Source organism: Athene noctua, chromosome 26 (genome assembly GCF_965140245.1).
Source record: "Athene noctua chromosome 26, bAthNoc1.hap1.1, whole genome shotgun sequence".
NCBI lineage: Eukaryota > Metazoa > Chordata > Aves > Strigiformes > Strigidae > Athene > Athene noctua.
In genome coordinates, this window is record NC_134062.1 from 3,750,352 (window position 1) to 3,771,846 (window position 21,495).

Below are 21,495 nucleotides of genomic sequence, written 5' to 3' on the forward strand. Positions count from 1 at the left end.
CGAGGGAGTGTGTGTGCACGTGTCCTGTGGGGAGAAGCTGCTCCTTTGGGCAGGAATCGGGACAAGCTGGGCGGATTTTGCTGCCAGAAGGTGAGGGCAGAAGGTGTGTGGGTGCTAGTCGGATGGGTGTGCATGTGGGCCATGTTGGGGGTCTGCCTTGCTCAGGGTCGTGTGTTCCTAGGGCTCTGTGGGCAGTCACACAGGAGATGGTGGGGTGGCGTGGGGTGCTTAGCTTCTGGCCATGTGGCCCTGCGCTGTGGGTGCTCCCGAAAGGTCTCTGGAGGGTTGTGAGCATCAGACTAGGTGCTGCTTTGGGGTCTAGCTGGGTCCTAGCATCATCCCCACGCTGCATGTGAGGTGCGGGCATGCCTGGCAGGTGATGGGTGTGCTCTCGTGGGTTGTAGTAGGGACTGTGGGAATGTGGGTCTCAAGCAGCCACAGATGGGAGCTTGGGGTCTGGGAGCATCTCTCAGGTGTCCCCCTTTGCTCTTTGTGCCCAGGATCGGACTGGTGCGAGGACAACGGAGGCTGTGAGCAGATCTGCACGAGCCGGGCGGATGGACCCCTGTGCAGCTGCGTGACAGGGACGCTGCAGGGGGATGGCAAGAGCTGCAGGGGCAAGTACCGGGGGTGGCACAAGAGCTGGGGCGAGTGTAGTGGGGGTCTTCCACACCTGAGCCGAGGGGCTGTAGAGTGGAGCGGCATGGGGAAGGGGGCTGGAACGTGCGGCACGTCGCAGGTAGGAGGGAGTTGCCCGTTGCGCGTGTGCCGGGGCCCCAGCTCACGTGGGTCTTGTTGTGTTGGCAGCCTCCAGCTCTTCAGGGGAGCACCGCGCCCAAGCGACCGTTCTGGTGGCGGCCCAGCTGTGGCTGTGGCTGCGCTCAGCTCTGCGGGACCCGACCTCGTAGGCGCGGTTCCGCCGCCCAGCCAAGTACTGTTCTCACGTCAGCCTGAGTCTTTGTAGGGTAGGAGACAGCACCCCCACAGTGGCCAAGCTGCCGCCGCCCCGTCCTGCTGCGTGGAGGCGAGAGAGGGACTTGACCCGGAGAGAGATCAGACACAGACCTGGATGTGAAGGTGGCATGAGGCAGGCGCAGCATCAGCGACGGCGAGAGATGGATGTTTGCCAGCATCAGTGTGGGACTTGGGAGGTTTTTTTGCAGGTTTCTGGCATCGATGTGGGACTTGAGGAGGTTTTTTGCAGCTTTTTCCCAGGCTTTACCTTCTAGCACGCACTGCAGGTGGCCTCCACCGTCTTCGGGAGCCACTCTCAGTGTCTTGTGGGCGCACGGACGCGGTCAGAGGTAGGTGTTGCAGCATGGGTTGCGGGCTGGAGCGGCACATCATCATCGTCAGATGTTGTGACACCTTGGGAGCGTGTCACCCTCTGGCTCTCCAGAGCAGAGGTCATCAAGGCGTGCAGCAGACGGCCAAGTTCATGCCCGGGGTTCTGGGAAGCCTGTTAGTGCAGTGCGGGGGTGACAAGCCAGTCCCGGTGTTGTAAAGAGGTGCTTTCTGGTGGGCAGGAGCCAGAGAAGTGAGGGATGGAATTCCCTCCTGTGTTTGGTGCTGTGATACGGCAGGTTTTTTGAGGGCAAGAGCAGGGTCGGGGTCCACAGGTGCAGGGCGGAGTTGGGGTTCCGGGTGGGAGAGTTGAGAGCAGCCTTAGGGGGGGGCCGGTGGGTGTCGGGGGGGCCTGTCTGTGTTGGTGTCTTGTCTTGTGTTTGTACTCTGTGAAACGGCTGCGTGGGAATAAAAAAGTGTTGTAATCCTTCGTAAGTGGTGTGGTCCTGTGTGAGCTCTGGATGAACCGGGAAGCGTTGCTCAGCTCCCAGAGCTACGCTGTCACTGGTATTAGTGCGACTTGGTGGAAGAAGTCCCACGACTGGAGCACTGGGATGGAGGTAAACAGGCTGTGTAAGAGGGATGGGCAGGGCAGGGATATAGGTGGAGCTGCCACACTGTACATAAGGGACAGGTTGATTGTACAGTTGGTGAGGAGGCGGTTGAGAGCCTCCGGGTGAGGATTAGGAGGATGGAAAGCAAAGGAGATGATGTCATGGGCATCTGCTACCGATGGTCCAGCTGGGATGTCCCCGCGGCAGCCTCCTTCACGTCACCCCCAGAGCCTGGGCCTCTGGCCGATGGTGGAAGGGATCTGAGCCCTGTGCTTGGCACTGGTGAGGCTGCCCCTCGGTGAGTGGGTTCAGCTTTGGGCCCCTCACCCCAAAAAGGCCATTGAGTGACTCGAGCGTGGCCAGAGAAGGGCAACGGAGCTGGGGCAGGGTCTGGAGCACAGGTCTGCTGGGGAGCGGCTGGGGGAACTGGGGGGGTTCAGTCTGGAGAAGAGGAGGCTGAGGGGAGACCTCCTGGCCCTCTGCAACTCCCTGCCAGGAGGGGGCAGAGAGGGGGGATGAGTCTCTGGAGCCAAGTAATAAGTGATAGGACAAGAGAAATGGCTTCAAGCTGTGCCAGGGCAGGGTCAGGCTGGCTCTGAGGAAGGATTTCTGTGCAGAAGGGGCTGTTGGGCGTTGGAATGGGCTGCCCAGGGCAGGGGGTAGTCCCCATCCCTGGAGGGGTTGAAGAGTCGGGTCAACTTAGTGCTTAAGGATCTGCTGTAGTTGGAACTGTCAGTGCTGGGTTAACGGTTGGACTGGAGGATTTTCGAGGTCCTTTCCAACCTAGCTGATTCTGTGACTCTGTGATCATGACCGAGAGGAAGGGCCACAACTGGCCCCGATGCTAATCCGAAGCCCCGAAGCTCCTGTGCCAGCCAAGGGGCTACGGGGCCATCGCCCTCCGCAGGGACAGGTGGAGCGAGGAGGAGGGACAGGGGTCAGGAACTGCTTCGCTGGCCTCATTAATGAAGTCACTCGCCCTAACAAGACGCCGAGCAACGCCCCCTGAGTGCCTGCGGCTCCATCCGCCCCACGGCACCGCTGCCCGCACGGTGTGTCCCGGGGGGGGACACACACACACACAAAGACATCCCGCCACCGGGGCTGGCCGCCCGCGGAGGGGACAGGACGGCGGCGGAGGCCCCGCACTCGCCCCGCCCGCCCCCCCCCCGCCCCCCGCGGAGGAGGCGGCGCCGCCGCCGCCCCGTCCCTGCCCCCGGTGGCGCGAGACGCTCCGGCGATGACGTCAACGTGGCGCTACCGGGCGGCGGCCCCGCCCCTCCCCGCCCCTCGCCGCTCAGCGCCGCGCCGGGACCCGCAGGCAGGTACCGGGGAGCGGGGTGCGGGGGGCCGTCACCCGCGGCGCGGACACGCGGGACGCCCCGGTTCCGCCGCCCGCCCCGGTTCCGCCGCCTCCTTCCCCGCCGCGGCGGCGCTGCCGGGGGGGCGGGGGGTGTGGGATGGACGACGCCGCACACTTGGTGTGTCGCCTGCGCCTCCAAAACACGCTGACACCCCCCGCACCGGCGCTGCCCCCCCCCCAGCCCCGGGGGGGGGGGCTTTTCCGCTGGAACCACCCCACGGCTCCCCAAAACCGGGCGGGGGGCCCCGAGGGTCCTGGACCGCCGAGATGGCCACGGCCGCCATCCCCCCCCCCTCGCCGCCGTGCTGCCCGAAAAGGCGACCTTGCTCCCCACAACCCCCATCCCGCCTCCCCCTGTCACACCCCCCCTCTCCCAGGGCGAGGGGACCCCGAGGCCGGGCAGCCCCCCGCTTCGCGCCTTCGTCCGTGCTTCAGACCCCGCGACCGACGGGCGGCACCACCCCACAGCCCGGGGGTGCCCGCTGTTCTGAGCCGCTACCCCGGGGACATCCGCAGCCCCGCTCACGCCGACCCTGTCTCTGCCCCACAGGAGCCGCCATGGATCTGGTCCTGGAGGCCGCGGACCGGCACCTCCTCACACCCTACGTGTACCCGGCCGGCTGGGGCGAGGCCGAGCCCTGCCGCCAGCTCCTCAGCCTCTTCGTCATCACCAACCTGGGGGCACTCGTCCTCTACCTGCTCTTCGGCACCCTCAGCTACTACTTCATCTTTGACCACGAACTCAAGAAACATCCCCAGTTCCTAGAGGTGGGTGCGCTGCGTCCCCGCTGTCTGACTCCTGTCTGCTCTCGTGCCCCCGGGGAGGCTCTTCTCCCACAGACAGAATCACAGAATCGTCTAGGGTGGAAAAGACCTTGCAGCTCCTCCAGCCCAACCATGAACCTCCCCCTGACCGTTCCCAACTCCCCCAGATCCCTCAGCGCTGGCTCAGCCCGACTCTTCAACCCCTCCAGGGATCCCGGGGACTCCCCCCTGCCCTGGGCAGCCCATTCCAACGCCCAACAGCCCCTTCTGCACAGAAATCCTTCCTAATATCTAGTCTAAACCCGCCCTGGCACAACTTGAGGCCATTCCTTCTTGTCCTATCACTTACTACTAGGTTAAAGAAGCTCACCCCCCCGTCTCTGCCCCCTCCTGGCAGGGAGTTGCAGAGGGCCAGGAGGTCTCCCCTCAGCCTCCTCTTCTCCAGACTGAACCCCCCCAGTTCCCCCAGCCGCTCCCCAGCAGACCTGTGCTCCAGACCCTGCCCCAGCTCCGTTGCCCTTCTCTGGCCACGCTCGAGTCACTCAATGGCCTTTTTGGGGTGAGGCAATACTTTTTGTGTAGGCCCTTTGCAGATCAACAGCTGCCCAACCACTGGCAGCAACCACCGCTCTCAACCTGCCGCTGCAGGGCCCTGGGTCATCTGTGACCAGAAACGAGTCCCCTTGCCCAGCCCTGGCCCGAGCACACTGCACCCCCCAGCTCCCGGTACGCCCCGTCCCCCTCACCCCTCTGTCCGTCCCACAGAACCAGGTGCGTCGGGAGATCGCCTATGCGCTGCGCTCCCTCCCCTGGATCAGCGTGCCCACCGTCGCCCTGTTCTTCGCCGAGGTGCGGGGCTACAGCAAGCTCTACGACAACATCGAGGACTCCCCGTATGGTGAGCTGCTCCCCGCCGCTCGGGTTGGCCCCCCCCAGGCAGGCGGTGTGCCCCCATTTCTCCCGCTGAGGAGCCCCAAACATCCACCGGGGTACCTCCTGCCTCGAGCTGGTCCCATCTATTAGTCATAACCCCAAGTTCCCTTTAGGCAGACATGAGGTGCCCCCCCGCCCCAGCTCGGGGACGGGGCACAGTGGCCCGCTCGACGTGCGTCCCCCTCCACAAAAGAAGGGCTTTGTTTCCCCGGGCTTGGCTCCTGACAAACTGGTGGCCAGCTTGCTTTCCCTGAGTGACGGGAGACCATCCGACCCTCACGCCACGTCTCCTCCATGGGACAGACCCCGACACAAAGGCTATCGTGCCTCCCCAGCACCCACAGCACCCACGGGTGCTGCGCTAACACCCCTGTTCCCCTAGGCTGGGCGGGCGTCTTCCTCAGCATGCTGTCCTTCCTCTTCTTCACCGACATGGGTATCTACTGGATACACCGCGCTCTCCACCACAAGCTGCTCTATAAGGTACGAGACCGAACGGGGGGCTCAGGGTGAAAGCCCTCACCCCGTGCCAGGGCTGTGGCCAAGCTGCTCCTCCCAAGGAACACGTGTCCGGGAGAAGCCTGGCCCGGTCGAATGAGGCCTTGCCTCGTGGTGGGAGCCAAGAGCCCATTAGGGCACGTGTCCCCCTCCTTCCCATCAGTCCCTGGCTTGGGAAGTGATGGTGCGTCCTCTCCCCGCAGCGCTTCCACAAGCCCCACCACCTCTGGAAAATCGCGACGCCCTTTGCCAGCCATGCCTTCCACCCCGTTGATGGCTTCATGCAGAGCCTGCCCTACCACATCTACCCCTTCCTCTTCCCTCTGCACAAAGTCACCTACTTGGGCCTCTACATCTTCGTCAATGTCTGGACCATCTCCATTCATGATGGCGACTACCGCGTCCCCCGCCTCCTGCGGCACGTCATCAACGGCTCAGCCCACCACACCGACCACCACTTGTACTTTGACTACAACTACGGGCAGTACTTCACCCTCTGGGACAAGATCGGCGGCTCCTACAAGAGCCCCACAGCCTTCGAGGGCCAAGGCCCCCACGACTACTTGCGCAAGCTCCGAGAGAAAGGCCTGGGGGTGCCCAATGGCCCCTCTGCCGCCAAGACTGAGTAGACTTCCCCCAGCCCCTCTCCAGGACGAGATTCCTGGGCCAGATCTCGTCCTGTTCCTCCCTGGCCTCTTGAGACTACTTTCCCACGGACAAAGAGCCCCTGACGCGGGGCGGTTCTCGGTGAGCGCTCCAGCCCACCCCTGCTCCCAAAACGGCCTTCTCCGGCCTCGCTCTGCTGCCCCTATCGCTCCCCTTCCCGCCTGCCTTTGGATCTCTGCTATGGCCCCTACGCTGCTTTCATACCGTGCTGCTGCTTTACAAAACGAACAATAACGTGGCACAGATAGAACAATAACGTGGCTCGCGGCGGGGTCTCTGTCTGTCTGTGCTGCACACCTTTGATTCGCTGCCATGGGGTCCATCCGGACAAGTCGAGTCAAATCGAGTCGAGAAGTTGACAACATTACATTTTTTTTCGCAAAAAAAAAAAAGCCACAAACACCTACCTTTTGGAGACAGTGTGGGTCCGGCAAGGGCTCGGCCTCGAGATGCAGCGGGACTCCTTGGCGCTCGACACGCTCTTCTCATTCCTCCCACCCGAGGACGTCCCTGGGGTGCTGATGGAACATCTCCTGACAACGGCAGGCCTGTAGGACAAAGATGCACTTTGAGACCCATGGGTCCCTTGAGCTCCTCGAGAATATTGAGTGGGGGAGGGAAGGGGAGGAACAGGTACCCAGAGGGCCGGGGCTTCTCCTCGCTCGAGGGTTCGTGGCCGGCTTTCCCCCTTAACGCCTGGTGTGCTTCCTGCTGAAACCCCGTCGCCCTGCCTTTGGGTCTGACCTGTGTTCAATAAATCTTACTTGCCAACTTGGCTGCCGTTTGGTCCCTTTGCCCTCGCTCCTGGTGCTGTGTGAAGCCTGACAGGGTGCCCTTTCTCTCCCCTACAATACCCACGACAGGCCTACCCTGCGCTGTTCCAGCAGCAGATATGTGCGTTTCCCCCTCCTCTCTTGCTGAAACAGCAAAGGGGACGGGGGAAATGTCACCAGCTGCCAGCCCACAGAATCAACTAGGTTGGAAAGGACCTTGAAGATCTCCAGTCCAACTGTTAACCCAGCACTGACTGTTCCCAACTCCCCCAGATCCCTCAGCACTGGGTCAGCCCGACTCTTCAACCCCCCCAGGGATGGGGACTCCCCCCTGCCCTGGGCAGCCCATTCCAGCACCTAAGAGGTCAGCCCCTGCGACTTCTCCTCCCGTGGGTCAGCCGTGAGAACTCAGCCCCTTCATGCACAGGGGTATGGATGCTCAGAGGCCCTGCTGACACCCCCGTCTCTTCCCGCTCTGCGTGGCTCAGAGGGGAGCCATGTGGCACACAGCAGGTAACACGCTCTGTGCCGCCATTCACGGTCCGAGTAGCTGGAGCTGCCTCCACTCCCCCCAACCTCCTTACACGTAACCAGCGCCGACATTGTCCCGGGAACTCACCACACCATTCCCACTGGTCTGCGTCAGCAGCCTTGGCCCTCGCCCCCCTCTCCTTATTCCCTACAACTCTATCCAGACTCACAAAGCTGTGAGGGCGGGCTGGATCTTCACCAGGGGCCGTTCACGCGTGGGCAGTGTCAGGGTATACAGTGTGTTTCCCAGGTGTGGTGCAGCCAGGTGCCATGCCTGGTGAGCCCTCCCCGTGTTTATAGTGACACAAAACCCCTTAGAGCGCAGGGTTTTGCTCCTCAGGACACTGACAGAGCTGGCCCTTGGGGTACTACATGGCCCATCTGATTCCCATCCTTTTTTCCACTCCCCAGATCATGCAGGTCGGTACCTTCCCCCAAAGGCCCCCCTGTATAACACTTCCCTTCTCAGGGAAACCGGCGCTTGGGCACGCAGCTGCATCACCCGCGCTGGGGGCAGAGGCCCCTTTTCTGTGGTGATGGACCCCCCTGCCCCATTTCATCCGTGCCCCAGGCAGGGTTTGGCTTGAGGCTGCGCTGTGTGACACCTGACAAGTGCAAGGGACACTTGTCTCATGAGGGGACACCGGCCAACTGCCCCAGGGGTGCCATTCTCCTGCCAGCACAGTGCCCCACCTGGGCCGTGCTCTGCTTTCTCCTCCTCACGACAACTCCTTCTCCCCCACGCCCACAGGAACCCTGACCTCTGTTTGCTGATTAACTTGGAGCCCGGAAAACAGCCAAGGGTCAAGGCAAGGCCCAGAACAAACGTGGCGGCAACATCGCTGACCTTTGTGACCCACCATGCGTCCCAGGGACCCTCAGGACGAGCCCCGGGGCCGTCTCATCACCCCATCCCTCCGCCTGCACCGAGCCTGGTGCACAGCAACGGCCTCGCTGACGCCTGAACCCCACAAAAACCACTGAGAGTAAAAGCTGGGTACCCTGAGAGCAGGTTGTGCTCCCTCCGAGGCACACGGGTGGCACTAGATGGGACACACCAAGCCACCCGATGCACACAGGACCACCCCCAGGACAACACCTCGCCAGAGCGGGGCTCCTGCACACCCATCAGCGCCTCCCAGTGACACACATGCCGTGTCAAGGCCACCAGCATGGGAGACCCCACAGGAGAGACAGGATTCTGTATTTGGGCCCCCGATGCTGCTGTTACCACAAGATGGAGGTGTTGCTCGTGGCACCCGGCGCCTGCGTGGATGCTTTGGGTGCCCAAGGCAGCGTGCTGCTGCGCGACGCGCTGACGGCCTGGGATGACTTATCCCGGGCGGCTTCTTGAGGCTGAGATTTTATAGCTTCTTAGTGCCAGGCGTGCAGTTACACCTTTGGAGTTTTGTCAAGAGAGGAAGGCTGGGAGGGCACAGGGGAATAAATGGCATTCGAGTGAGAGCGCTCTGTGTGTGTGTGTGTGTGGCTCCTTGCACAAAGCTCGCCGGGACCGTTAGACCTGTCAGACAGCAGCACTGAAGGGCCCTTATGCTGCAATAATTACCCAGCCTGAGGAGAAAACCTATCAAAGTGATTCATAATAACCCGTCTGGTTGTGGGGCTGATCCACGAACGTCCCAGGTATGCCCAGTGAGTGACTGCTTTAGAAAACGCCCCTTTTCACGCAGCCTTTTCTATCCACAAAGCCACAGGTTGCGAGTTGCTGCAGTTTCTGAGGGTTAGGACGGACATTTCGAGAAGTCCTTAAACCCGAGAGAAAAGCCCCCAGCACTCTGCACCAGCCTCTGTTAGTTGCAAATGCACATTGCAAAAAAAAAAAAAAACAACAACCCAGGGCTCCCTGGGCTCACGTGGGACCCCACAGCTCACCCCGGCCGGGGTCTCCTGGTATGACGTACAGTAATTACATACAGTAATTAGCCACACAGTAATGTCTACATATACATAAATGAATATGCTGTGAACCCTCCAGAAGTACCTTCTGCTCCATTTGGCGGGCCTGCTGCCCTTCAGAATTGGATCGACCTTGGGGCTATCCTTCCCACACGGCGCTACCTTCCTCTGAAGGCACCTGCAGCTGATGTTTTGGGAGCCTGCTCTACTTTTGGAACTACAGAGAGGCCGATCTGCCTGGAAAACGGCTCCCTTGGAAGAGACAATGCAATTCCACGCCTCCATCTCAAGTGTAGCACTTTTACCTCGGGCTACGCACAGATTAATTATAACCCCCCCCCACTCTCCCACTGAGCATCCCTGGGACCTGCGTCAAGGTTTTCTTGCTACACAAGGGGAATTCGGGCCCCGGGTTTTGACTCAAGCCTATTTGCTTGGCATTCGAGCAGATAATCAGGGACGTGCTCATGCAGGGAGCCCGGTGGCAACCCACACTGTCACAGTGCCGCGGAGTGAGAGCCACGTGCAGGAGCTGAGACCTCCCTCTCATGCTGTCGGGGTGATGCCACCCCGAAATCGTCCCCCCTCCCAACTCTCACCCGCTCCTCTTGCCAGGCAGGTGCCAGGCACAGAGCAAGGGGGACGGATTGCGGCTTCTCGAGCGCAATGTGACCTTGCCGGGCTCGCGCTGCTGGCCGCGCCGTACTTTGCCCTAGTTTAGTTGGGCTTTCTTCCCAGCGCGTCTTTCATTTCCCAGGCTGCGGGTGCCTACAGACAGGATGAAGCGACAAGCAGCTGCGGGTGGCGCTGACCGTGCAGGGGAGCTGAGCCGCAGGGCTGGCACATGCATCCCCGCGTTACCCTCTGCCAGCCACATTACTCCTTTTTTTCATTAATCTGGTTATTAAATCTGAGACACAGACCTTCCCGCTTGCCCCCTTCCAAGCCCAGACAACAAACCCCATCCCGAAGGCGGGGGTCATCACCAAGGAACATTTACAGCCGCTGTACGGAGCACAGCTTCCCCCCCGCCTGCCAAATTTCAGCCCTTCTTAGACACAGATGGGGGTGGAACCCAAACCTGAGAGAGCCCAAAGCATCGACAGACATGGGGTTTGTCCCATCCCATCCGTCATCCCGGTTAGACGGCACCTCTGTCCCTGCCCATGTTTGCTGCCCACTTGGCCTCTCTCCTTTCACTCCTCAGCCGTCTCGGGGAACCTCTTGCCCTTGCAGAAATAATGAGCAGCTTTGCTGGAGCTCTGTGAGTGGCAAGATCCGAGAGCTGTAGGAAATGATTACTGCTCGGGATTTCGAGCCAGGGATTCCTGGCTTGAGAGTGCAGAGAGGGGAAAGGAAAGGATTAGTGACCTGCAGGGCTCAGCCCCACTGAGAGATTGGCTCCTCTGGGCTGCCAATTCTTCAGGTCAAAACTAGAAGACCCACAGATCATCATCTAAGTGTCTTGCAGCACTTCCCAATGGACAGGCACTGTGGCATGCAGACACAACTCGGCTATGCCAAGCTCCCCAGCCACGCCGGACGGGATCTCTCCTTGGGTTTCTACTCTCAGCAGATGCCACATCCTGAAAAAAAAGGATACATGACAGCGCAGATCAGGGCAGGAGGGCTCAGAGGTCCCGTCCCCTGAGACCTTTGCTTCGAAGGCAGGTCCTGCCGAGACCAGACGCTTTCCTCTTTGAAAGCTCCCTGCATCCTACAACCTGCTTTCCCAGGAGCGACCTGCTCCCCTGCTTCCCAGATGAGCCGGAACAAAGGCAAATTGTCAGCCCTGCTCAGAGACCTGCCCGCTCGACACACACCTCGATCTGCTCACTACAGGGGTGAGCCACACGTGTGGCCCTTCTTCCCGTGGCAGCAGCAGGCTCTCACCCTCTGCACGCTGAGCTCTCCGCCACGTTAGGCCTGAGATTGGGCTCCACCAGCGTGCCAGACTCTTTTACTCCCCAACTCAACTCCAGGGTCAGGCAATGTCCCCTTTAAACAACTCTATCTGCTCTCTTGGTGAGGCTCTGGGGGGACACGGCTGTTCCAGCACGAGGGTCTCCAGAGCCCTCCAGGACTTCTAGGGCTGTGCCAGGGAAAGGCAAAAGGGAGAGGGGAAGGAAAACCGAGGGGCTGGGGGCTCCTCTCCTCGCTCTCGGTGTTCATGGCATTTGCCGATGATGAAATCCAGATGGACCTTAAAATAAACTCTGCTCTGTTCCCCCTCCCCTTTACGACAGGAGACGGGTTCTTTTTTCAAGAAACAAAAAGTACCTTGGCAAAGGAAACGTGTGTTTCCCTCCACAAAGAAAGAGCTATTCATCTGTTAGCATTTACTCGTGCTAGGTTCAGCCGAGAGGTCCTTGCTCCCGCGCTCTCCCCTGTGCCCACCACACCGACCTGGTGGGAGGGAGGGGGGGAGTCCCACAGGGGGGACGGGGACCCTTCCCGTGCACAAGTAGATGGTCGCGTTGCTCCTGCGAGAAGCACGAAAGGGAGGCCAGGAGGAGGGCGGTGAACCCCCCGCGCATCGATTTCCTCCATTTCGAAACCACTACAAAGCTGCTTCCCCATTTCTTACTATTTCTGATTCTGTTCTCCCCCTATTCCTTATTTTGGGGGGGATTTGGTAGGGCAGAGCGAATCACTTCGCGGTCCGTGGAACGCGACAGTCCTGTCAGAAAACGCCTCTGTGGCCTTTTTGGGTCCCTCTCACCTGCCTGTCCCAGAGCGCAATCAGCCAGAGGGATTTCTGCACAATAAAACTCCCTTATTGACTCTGCCCTTACCCACAGTGACCCCCGGGCCTCAGGAGGGACATTACACCGAGTTGAGGCTGCTAAAAGCTTTATTAGGAGGGCTTGTAATTGTATTGACTGGATAATTGAAATACACTAACTAAGTTTCTAGGTGAAAGCACCTCGGGGAAAGCTCTGGACAACGTTTGTGCTACTAAAGCAAGCGAAATAAGGGGGAGCGAGACTGCCCTGGGGCTGTCCATGGGATTTATAAACTCCCATTCCTTTGCTGATGGGTCACATTCGTTTTCTTTGAAGATTTCCTGACAATGTTAGAAATGGCAGAAGGACATATGGCACATGAGGCGGAAGGGACGCAACCCATTAGTCTGCTCTCAGGGCCTCTGAGACAAAAGAGGGTAGAAAGCAGGTAAGGCCTTTCCTTAGCAGCAAGAGAAACACCTCTTGGCTTACAGAGACAAGCCGGGGCCAAGCAATAGGCACAGCTCAACTCTCCCATCATCTCCCACAGTCACCCCCCCACTTCTTGGCAGGAGGGAGCTGTGGATGAGCAGGACACGACCCCCGGGACACGGCACTGCCCAGCACCAAAAAAGGCTGCACATGACAAAGATTTCCTTCAGAACGGCCACACGAGCCCCAGGCAGGGATGGGGCAAGTCGCTCTCTGGAAGGGAGGCACGAGAGGTGGCTGCAGCAGCACTGGGGGGATTCCCACACGTGGGAGACCAGCGTTTTGGCCTGCCCCGGTAAAGCGGGGTTGCAGCCACCAACAGCAGTTCTGCACCCTCCTCGCATAACCACAGCCCATCCCTGCCACGCTGGTGAGTTACAGGACCGCCCGGGCACGTTACCAATGCTGAGTGTTTTATGGGGGAGCACCCAGGTAGAGAACCTGGCCCTGGGTGGAAGGAGCCGCTCCACTGGCACAGCTCGGACCCGCCTGCCGGGCACCACGGGTGGGAGAGGTGGCAGGAGGGACCTGGGGGTCCTCTGGCTTCCCGCTCCCCCCGGCAGCTCGGGGGAGAGGGCACTGACCTTCGCAGCTCTGCCGGGAAGGAAGATGGCGGAAACTGGGGTGGAGAGCTCTGAGGGCTGCGGAACTAGACCAGGGGGAAGTTTGTCACCATAATGTATGAAATCATTTGCTCCTTTTCCTCGGTCCTCTTGGCATCCATCGACACCTTCATCCTCCCATGCAGGGACAGACGCAGATCCTCATTGCACCCACCCCACCCTCTCAGCAGCGAGGGTCCCAGCCCACATTCCTGCCCGCCGAGCCGCCCCGCCGGCCGGTCCCTCGCCAGCCTCCCCTCCTCGCAGCCGGGCGGGGAGCCCGACCTCGCAGCGGGTGTGACCGATCGCCAGGAAAACTGCTTACCCCAAACAGCCCCCGGGCACCGTGACAGTGCTTGATAAAAACTAGATGTGAAACATCACTGTTGACCCACAGGATAATCTCCCCAGTGCATATAGACTGCACGGACCTCATAAATCTTCGCTTACAGGAAACAGCTCTCTACCAGCTGCTGTTTATTCCCACTAAATATAAGATGTAGCGAGGAGCCTCAAACCAATGCACAGAAAACCACCGCTGCATGAGGTTGGTAGATGTTTAAAACCAACGCGAGGTTCCTGGGGATGGCTCCGCAGCGGTAACTCCTCAAACTACCAGAGACACTGATTAAAAACTGACTTGGAGAAAGAAAAGGGACAGGGGGCATGTGCTGTGAGCGGGACCTCCAGGAACAGACACAAGCAGCAGTTCGCTTCCATGAGGTTGGAAAGAGTTCAAAAACGGCAAGTCAAGCAGATTCCACACTGTGAGCCGCCCTCCTCACGGTCCGTGCTGGGATTAAAGTGGCCAGAACAGCTGCAGCGCCAGGACAACCACCTCCCCTGCCTATCCCTGCTCACCTGGCGCAAGACATTTGACCGACACACTCAGTACACCGGGGAAAGGTGTACAAACCCTTTTTCCCCCAACAGACCCCTCAGGCCCTGAGGCAGAAGGCCCCGTGCTCCCAGCCCAGGCTCTGCAGGGAGCGGGGGGACATGCTCGGTGGCACCGATGCGGGTCTGGGGCATCCCTGTCACAACTGGGTCCCCGTGCATGAGGCTCACAGTGACTCCACGCGTGCACAACAGCCTCTGCCCGGGACATGCGGGCATCCACAGTTTTGGCATCTGTTTTTAAACATCCCCAAACCAGCAGACAAACAGCAAGAGCAGCAGATCACCGGTACGAGCTGCAGCAATGGAGGGGAGTTGGGTTTTCGTTTGGCAACTGGCAATTTCCAGCGCAGACCTTCCCGACACCCAGACCACGCTCGGCCTGCCTGATGCTCCGGGGGTCCCCGGGGCCCCCCCTCACATTAACCACCCCCTCCACAGCCACATCAGTGGGAACCGGGAGCACTACTAAACCTCAGCCTGCACGCTTGCACGAGCAGTCACAGAATCACAGAATGGTTTGGGCTGGAAGGGACCTCAAAGACGACCCGGTTCCAACCCCCTGCCACAGGCAGGGACATCTTCCACCAGCTCAGGTTGCCCAAAGCCCCGTCCAGCCCGGCCTCGTGTGGTCACCCCCTCCCGGGGTGTTTTGGGCCCACAGCCGGGGGCACGGGCTGCGGGGTGTGCACGGCAGGGGAAGTGCAGCTCGTTTTTTTTTTTTTTTCTGTTTGGTTTTTTTTTTTTTTTTTTTTGGGGGGGGTGAGTGGCAGGAAATCCTCACCCGTCCCCCAGACAGGCACTCGCTGCACCGCTTTTCTTTTATTTGACTTGATTTCATTTAGTTTCATTCTACCGGACTTGATTTCTTGTCCTTTCGCTTCAGTCCATCCTCCAACTCCCCTCCCGTTCCTTTTCGCGGGGATCCCCGGCATCCTCCGGAGAGAGGCGCAGCCGCTCGCCGCCCGCCTTCGGGGACGGGAGGGGGGGCCCCGGGCATCCCCCGAGGGGAGCGGGGCGGCGGGGGCGGGATGCGGGGAGGCGCGGAGCTGCGCGGGGAGGCGCGGAGCGGCGCGGCTGCCCATTGCACATTCTCTCCGGGCGGCGGCGCGGCTCTCCGCTCCTCTCCGCTCCTCTCCGCACCCCTCCGCTCCTCTCGGCCCGGCCCGGCCCCGGCGGCACGAACATGGCGCCGCGGAGCAGCGGGGGGACGCGCCGGGCCGCGCCGCTCCGCCGCCGCCTCCTGCCGCCGCTCCTGCTGCTGGCGCTGGCGGCCGGCGGCCATTCCGCGCTGGTGCTGCGCGCCCCGCCGCCCGCCGCCCCCCCGCGGAGCCGCCGCGCCGCGCCGGAGCCCATCCAGGTGTACGGACAGGTGAGCCCCCCCCAAACCCCCCGAAATACCGCGGTACATCACCCCGCGGGGCGCTGCCCCCCGCCCTCTCCGCGGTGGGGACGCACGGAAAGGGGGTGGCGTGTGTGTCCCCCCCCCGTGTGTGTGTGTGTGTGTGTGGGGGGGGGGTCCCCTCGGTGCGGGTGTCGCCGCAGCCCCCCACGGGTGTTTCTGCCGCGGGGGGGGGCGCTGGGCGGGTCGCACACCCGGTAGGTCACCCCCACGCCTGCCGGGGGTCCCGCGGGGGGGTGGCGAGGCAGCCCTGGCTACTGCTAACAGCGCGGTTTGTTGCCGGCCGCTTGCCCGGCGGCGAGGGGCAGACGTTGAGAGGCGATGTGCTGCCGCCCGCAGCTATTCCCCCGTCCCTCCCCCTTTCCCCCGGAGCCACCTCACGGCAGTGGCACCGTCACGGTTGTATTTTATACTTGGGGGGTTCGTGGCCAGCAGGACGAGCAGCGGGGGCTGCCGGGTGGCCAAGGGCAGGCGCTAGCCAGAAGGGCCAGCTCACCCCCTCGGGCCGTTTGCGGGGTGGGAGCCGCGGGCTCCGCTCCTGGGGATGCTCGTGGGGAACGTTCCTGCGCCCAGAAGCTGAGCGGAGGGGGGGTGCCTGCTGTCTGCACCGCTAAAGTAGAGGCTTTGCTGTTTGTGCGGCACCGTGCCCTTCCCCGGACGAAGGGCTCCTCGGAATCTCGGATCCATCCTCCGCTGCTCCTTGGAGAACGCGGGAGAGCCGTCGCTCATCGCAGAAAAAACATAGAAATTGCTATTTCTGAAAGTCTCCCTGCTCGGGCTCCATTCTGGCAAGTTTTGCTGCCAGGACCATAAAGGCTCCCCCTCGCCCCCCCCCCCCCCCCCTTTTCCAGACAACCATCATTTTAGGGGTGATACGGGGTTACACTCCGGCTACCTGGGTGCCTCCACCTTAAAGGCTCTGTTATATTTTTTAACTATAATTCTACACTACAGTAAGTTGCCCCACTGGACCCTCCTTGCTGACACTGCCTGCGCCCCATCACGTGCCCGAAAGGCAGCTGGGAGGGTGGGGGGACCAGCCCACAGAAGGACCAGGAATGCTCCAGGAGTGGCTTCGAGCATTCAGCAACATGTTTATCTTCTTGGTTAGTGTTTTCCCTTCTGGGTGCCCTCTGATTTCCCCTTTTTGCTACTTGTAGGGTGAGAAGGAGCTGGCCATGAGACAGGCCTGGCTCTGGAGCGGGGCTGGTGCTGCTCCTAAAGCCCTGCTCCTGCTCCCCCCGTTTAGAGGACAGGAAAAGCTGTTCCGACTCCCCTTGAAAATCTGCTTCGCCTCCTCTACCTCCTCAACGTTTGGCTGTTTTTAGCAGAACACAGCTACCCCATTTTAGAAAAAAAAAAAAACAACCCATGACACTTGTCTCATCTACAGAAAGACATCTGTAGCACTTTCCCTTCCGTCTCCCCGTGGCTTTCATCTGCCCAGATCAGGCAGAGCTGCTCGGGCAGGAGCAGTCTCCATCGCCTGGACATGTCGCTGCAGATCTAAGAGGGTGCGGTAACCCCGGCGCTATCCAGAACAGGGCTCATAGGAAGCAGTGGGAATTCAACAGTTCACCACTGTTTGGTCTTTTCTTGTCGCCTTAAGCTTCCCGAGGGGATTTGCCTGGGGAGCAGAGTTGCTCTCGCTGGTGGCATGGCTGGCATCCAAAACCCCAGCCCTCCTACCGCTCCAGGGCGGGACGCGCAAATTTTGAAGTATGTCACCAGGAAGAGTTTACTGGCACTAAACAACAGTTCTGAGTTCTCCCAAGAGCTACAGTGCTTTAAATCGGGTCCTGCTTTAATGGAAGGGATGACAGGCACCCCGTCTGTCCTAGCCTCTGCTACAGATCTGACCACAAGGATTACTGATGCCTAGGGAGGCAGAAAGCTGTGCAACATGGTGCTCGGGGGGGTCTCTCGCCCTGTCACAAGCACCTAATGATCCCCGTATTCCCCCTCTCCCAGATCTCTGGTGCTCTAATACCAGCAGGAAATCATGCTGTCAAAAAAGCAGTCCTCTCTCAGGGACACCATCATCAGGGGCAGTGCTTGGACCGAGCATCCTAGTGCCGTGCCACTGCAGTCCCTTATCTGGGGCACATCCTGCTCCCGTGCGTTTGGCAGGTCGCTCGGCCATATGTTACGCGCTGGCTCGCACCCCACAGTTCCCTGCCCTTCCCCACTTCTCGAAAAGGCCTCGGTGAGCCGGCTTAGAGCCCAGGCTCAGCTCAGAGGCACGGGAAGCGTGGCAAGGGAGGTCGGTGCTGCCTGTCCCGCAACGGGTGACATCACCAGGGGACCGGAGCGAGAGGGAGGGACACATCGCCGCAGCCAGAAGCAAAGTCCTTTGTGGCTCCTCGGGAGCCAAACACAGGTTACTCGGCACCGTCAGCAACAGGCGTGGACCCGTCTTGCCATAGACACCAAAGACACAAGCACAAAACATCACTTGAATTCCTCATCTGGATCCTCTGGGGATCCACTCCGACCTGGGTACAGGTACTTTGACATTTTCAAGGCACGTCCTCACCATCCCACATAAATCCCCTCCTCTCCTGGGGGAAAGTCGGCCACGAACCACATCGCCTGCAAGGACTTCGCAACAAACGAGGAAAAAAAAAGTAGCCACTGCGGCTGCCTACCTGCGTGCTGGGTTGAAGCGTCCTCCGCGGCGGTGAGGCTGCCTGGCTCACCGGTGTCGGGCTGTAGCTGCGGCAGAGAGCGAGGGGAAGCGCCAAGGCTGGAGGCCAGCATTTGTCTGCTGGTCCTGAGAGAGGGGCGAGAGGGGATCGGGGTTTTGGAGAGCATTTGCATTGCTGGGCTGCTGATACAGACACACAGGTCTAACCTTTATCTGCAGACACCCCTTTTCCTTCTTTGGAAAGGGCTTATCCGAAACCTCCCCCAAAAACACAGAACTCACAAGAAACCTTTGCCTTAAACCATGCTGGGACAAAGGACAGCCTGTCTGACCGCTGGTGGCTCCAGCCAGCTCACCTTCCATGCTGCTGCGAGGCCTCGAGCCTCTCCCCATTGCCTCTGTGCCCCCCTGTCCCCTGAGCAGATGTTATCACCTGCCCTAACATCAGCTCATCTCTTCCCCTTCTGGGGTGAAGCTACTTCATTGCTCTCAAGCTTCCTGTTTCCCTGGTGATACCCAATCCTGCCCTTGAGGAAAAGGACCAGGTTTTCATCGTTTCCAGGCCGTTTACTACAAAATGACCTTTGATCAGCCCACCTGCTTGACCTTGACACCACCCGCCCCGCACCGATGAAGGTGACCTCCTGAGCCGCTCGCGCTCGGAGTGCCACACGCAGCCTGCGTTAGGTTAAAACCAGCGCCGTGCCGTGATGCCACTTCAGTGATCTTTAAGAGAGAAGTTTTTCAAGACAACAGAGATTAATGTCACCCATGAACGTAACAGCACGGCGATGACTCTGTGCAGGTGTTAACGCCTCTTGGTCTGTGGCACAGGGCACTTGCGCTGCGGCTCACGGGCAGAGCTGTGCTTAGGCCTTGGGATCCCTTCCCGTGTGCTGCGTAGGCCTGGGATGAGCAGATAATACTGTTAGTACGGGGCCAAAATACTGCCTGAGCAGGGAGAGCTGAAGTTTCTCTTCCTTTGAGGCCACTAGCATGTCCCGGGTAGAGAGCCCCTCTTAGCTCCCCTCCCTCCCAACCTGCAAACGGGCAAAGAGCCTTTCTTCTGTCTGCAAAGACAGAAAGTGCTTCGCAGGGTAAATCCATCCAGCTATGTGAACAGAGACATCAATCACGCTGCATTGGAATTGAACTGTACTTAATTTTGACCTAGTTTGCCAGCCCGGCAGAGACTTCCCCGATTAGACTTTAACCTTGTGGAGGGGCCCTGGGTGGTGATGGCACATCCTGGCAGAGGGCTGACCACGAGCTCCCGGACCCACCGTCTTTTTCTTCCTTCCTCATGTTGGCAGATACCCCTCCCCATCGCTGCATCTCCCCAGGCCACGGCACCCCCTGCCCCTTTCCCAGCTGCCCCAGGAAGCGTCACCACTCCCAGCACTTGATTTTTGCACCTGAGCGTGCCAGGAGAGACGGATCTCCGGGAGCCACACAGTTTCTGCTCACGGCACCGTGGCAGCCAGGAGAGGTGGTTTTGTTTTTATTCATTGTTTCTCCTTCAGCAGGTTCTGCTGTTGGACTAAGCAAGCGTTGCGGTGTCCCAGGGGCATCGCTTATGCTTTCTCTAGCCGTAATGACTCGCTCGTGGCACGCTTCGCCAGCAGTGCTTTAGACCTTTTCTGCAGCCTTCCTCCGTGCCTTGGTTATGGGAGAGTGACTTTCATCAGCGCTTACCCAAATTTGCCAGGGCAGCCTCGATTCCCTGTCACACCACCCCTCCATCAATTTAGAAAGAGACTGGGACCTTCTTGCGTAGGGACCCACTCGGTGCTGGGTGAACAAGGCTCCCACCTCGACCTCGATCTTCCCCCTCCCTTACCCTTTTCCTTTCTCCTAGAAACAACAGCTAACAGAGAGCTCTGTTGGTGGTAGCAGAGAGAAAACAGCCCTGCAAGCAGATGATTTCAGTATTAACAAAATTAACATGGGCCTGGCACGCTCTGAAATGAGTCACCCGTGTTTCATATCAATGATTTCAGACCCTGGCATTTTCAGTCCAAGCCACAAGCAGCGCTACAGCAGGCACAGCCTGTATTTTAAAATATCATGGCAAGGCTAGAAACAGATGCTCGGGAGCAGAGCAGAAGGTACAGTAATGAGGCTTTAGTGGGAGCGCACGGGGAACGCGGCGTGCTGGGAATGCAGTAGCCACCCATGACACTCGACTCATCCGTGATGCCGGGCTATTGCATAAGCCTTGCTGGGGGGAGGCAGAGGAAGGGGATGAAGAGGCCCAGCGCTTGTCCTCTGTAGCTTCCAGCGAGCTGGAATGATGAGGAGCCTGGTGAGAGCACCTTTCTTTTAAAAGCCCTGTGCTAACTGAGGCGCAGCTTCGCTTCTGGGCCCTTTCAGCAGTAGCTTTCTTTAGCCCCATCCTCATTCCACCCGCTACCAGGTACAAAATGTTTAGCTGATTCTTCTTCTGCAAGCAACTCCCGACAGCCTTCAAGCCAAGATCCGAGCTGCTGGCGAAACTTTGATGGTTGCTCTCCAATACCCTCAGTCATCAAGCCATAGTAATAACTGTTAACTATTCAGAAATTGCCTAGGAGCTGCGTTTGTTTGTAGGCATCCCATTTTCAGTTACATAACCAGGATGGGAAAACACATCAATGATCCCTAGCAGTCTTTTTTTTTTTTTTTTCTGCACACCCCCAATTTTACAGCGCTGAGCCTCAGCCCCCGAGCAGTTGCGCTGCGTCGCCTCCTGATTAATAGCGAGCGCCTGGGTCGAGCTGTGGTCCAAGTCCTGTAGCTAGAGTGTTAATCCTCGACAGAGCAAACCCGTCGACGCACACGGTTCGCTCCCGAGCCCACTCGGCACCAAGAATAGCCCCGACTGCTGTCCTGACACTTGTCGCTGCGCGCGGGTGCGAGGCGCTATTATAAGTCAGCGAGCGCGCAGGATTTCTGCTCGTGGTTCATGGGTGTGATTTCTGCAGGGGGAAGTTACGCTTCCTACGCAGAGCAGCTCAGCATCGCTGGGGTTTAGAGTCCTCTCGGGACGGAAAGGCCTGAGATGCTGCCGTCTAGCCTGCCAGCAGCCCTAGGAGTAGCTACAGCCAGGTGCCCACGCCAGAGTCGCTCATCTCCTGGCCCGCCTGCATCATTTTGGAGCCCAGGGCTTTTGCTAACGCTGCAGTTTGTCATGTGGGAGGGGTGAGCCACCTCCTCCGAGCTTGGCAACCAAAATCCTGCCCCGACCTCTCCATTCTGGGCACGTGACGGGAAGGGGAGCTGACGCTCAGGAGTTGCAGGTGCCAGGGGAGGCAGGATTGGGGTGCTTCCCCCGGCCCCGGGCACTCCAGGAGCCTGGCAGCGCATGCTACGCGCCCGGGTCCAGCTCACCTACCGACAGGCATCG

At 59.8% G+C, this 21,495-nt stretch overlaps 3 protein-coding genes across 8 annotated transcripts in view; all 3 read left to right on the top strand.

Annotated features, from left to right (window-relative positions):
- Window positions 1-1,657, top strand: part of TECTA (tectorin alpha) — a 28,783-nt gene extending 27,126 nt beyond the window's left edge. The window contains exons 23-24 of the mRNA XM_074927216.1: window positions 501-617; window positions 808-1,657. Coding sequence (XP_074783317.1) covers window positions 501-617; window positions 808-908 — 218 coding nt within the window. The 3' untranslated portion in view covers window positions 909-1,657. The remainder of the gene's footprint in view (window positions 1-500; window positions 618-807) is intronic.
- A 1,514-nt stretch (window positions 1,658-3,171) lies between these two features.
- On the top strand, window positions 3,172-6,891 carry SC5D (sterol-C5-desaturase). Of its 3 annotated transcripts, none has more exons than XM_074927433.1 (5): window positions 3,172-3,219; window positions 3,812-4,029; window positions 4,792-4,924; window positions 5,342-5,442; window positions 5,661-6,891. In XM_074927433.1, the coding sequence occupies exons 2-5, from the start codon at window positions 3,820-3,822 to the stop codon at window positions 6,084-6,086; spliced, it is 870 nt and encodes a 289-aa protein (XP_074783534.1). In that variant the 5' UTR covers window positions 3,172-3,219; window positions 3,812-3,819; the 3' UTR covers window positions 6,087-6,891. The 3 variants fall into 3 exon arrangements, with proteins under 3 accessions (XP_074783534.1, XP_074783537.1, XP_074783536.1); XM_074927436.1 differs by having other exon boundaries at window positions 3,203-3,223; XM_074927435.1 differs by lacking the exon at window positions 3,172-3,219 and adding an exon at window positions 3,277-3,379.
- Window positions 6,892-15,146: 8,255 nt separating this feature from the next.
- Window positions 15,147-21,495, top strand: part of SORL1 (sortilin related receptor 1) — a 53,795-nt gene continuing 47,446 nt past the window's right edge. For all 4 annotated transcript variants that reach the window (XM_074927364.1, XM_074927363.1, XM_074927365.1 and 1 more), the window contains exon 1: window positions 15,147-15,433. In XM_074927364.1, coding sequence (XP_074783465.1) covers window positions 15,248-15,433 — 186 coding nt within the window. In that variant the 5' untranslated portion in view covers window positions 15,147-15,247. The remainder of the gene's footprint in view (window positions 15,434-21,495) is intronic.

Coding starts and splice junctions, on each gene's coding strand:
- SC5D (XM_074927433.1), top strand. CDS start 3,820: ATGGATCTGGTCCTGGAGGCCGCGGACCGGCACCTCCTCACACCCTAC. Junction 4,925..5,341: donor CATCGAGGACTCCCCGTATG/GTGAGCTGCTCC, acceptor CTGTTCCCCTAG/GCTGGGCGGGCGTCTTCCTC. Junction 5,443..5,660: donor ACCACAAGCTGCTCTATAAG/GTACGAGACCGA, acceptor CTCTCCCCGCAG/CGCTTCCACAAGCCCCACCA.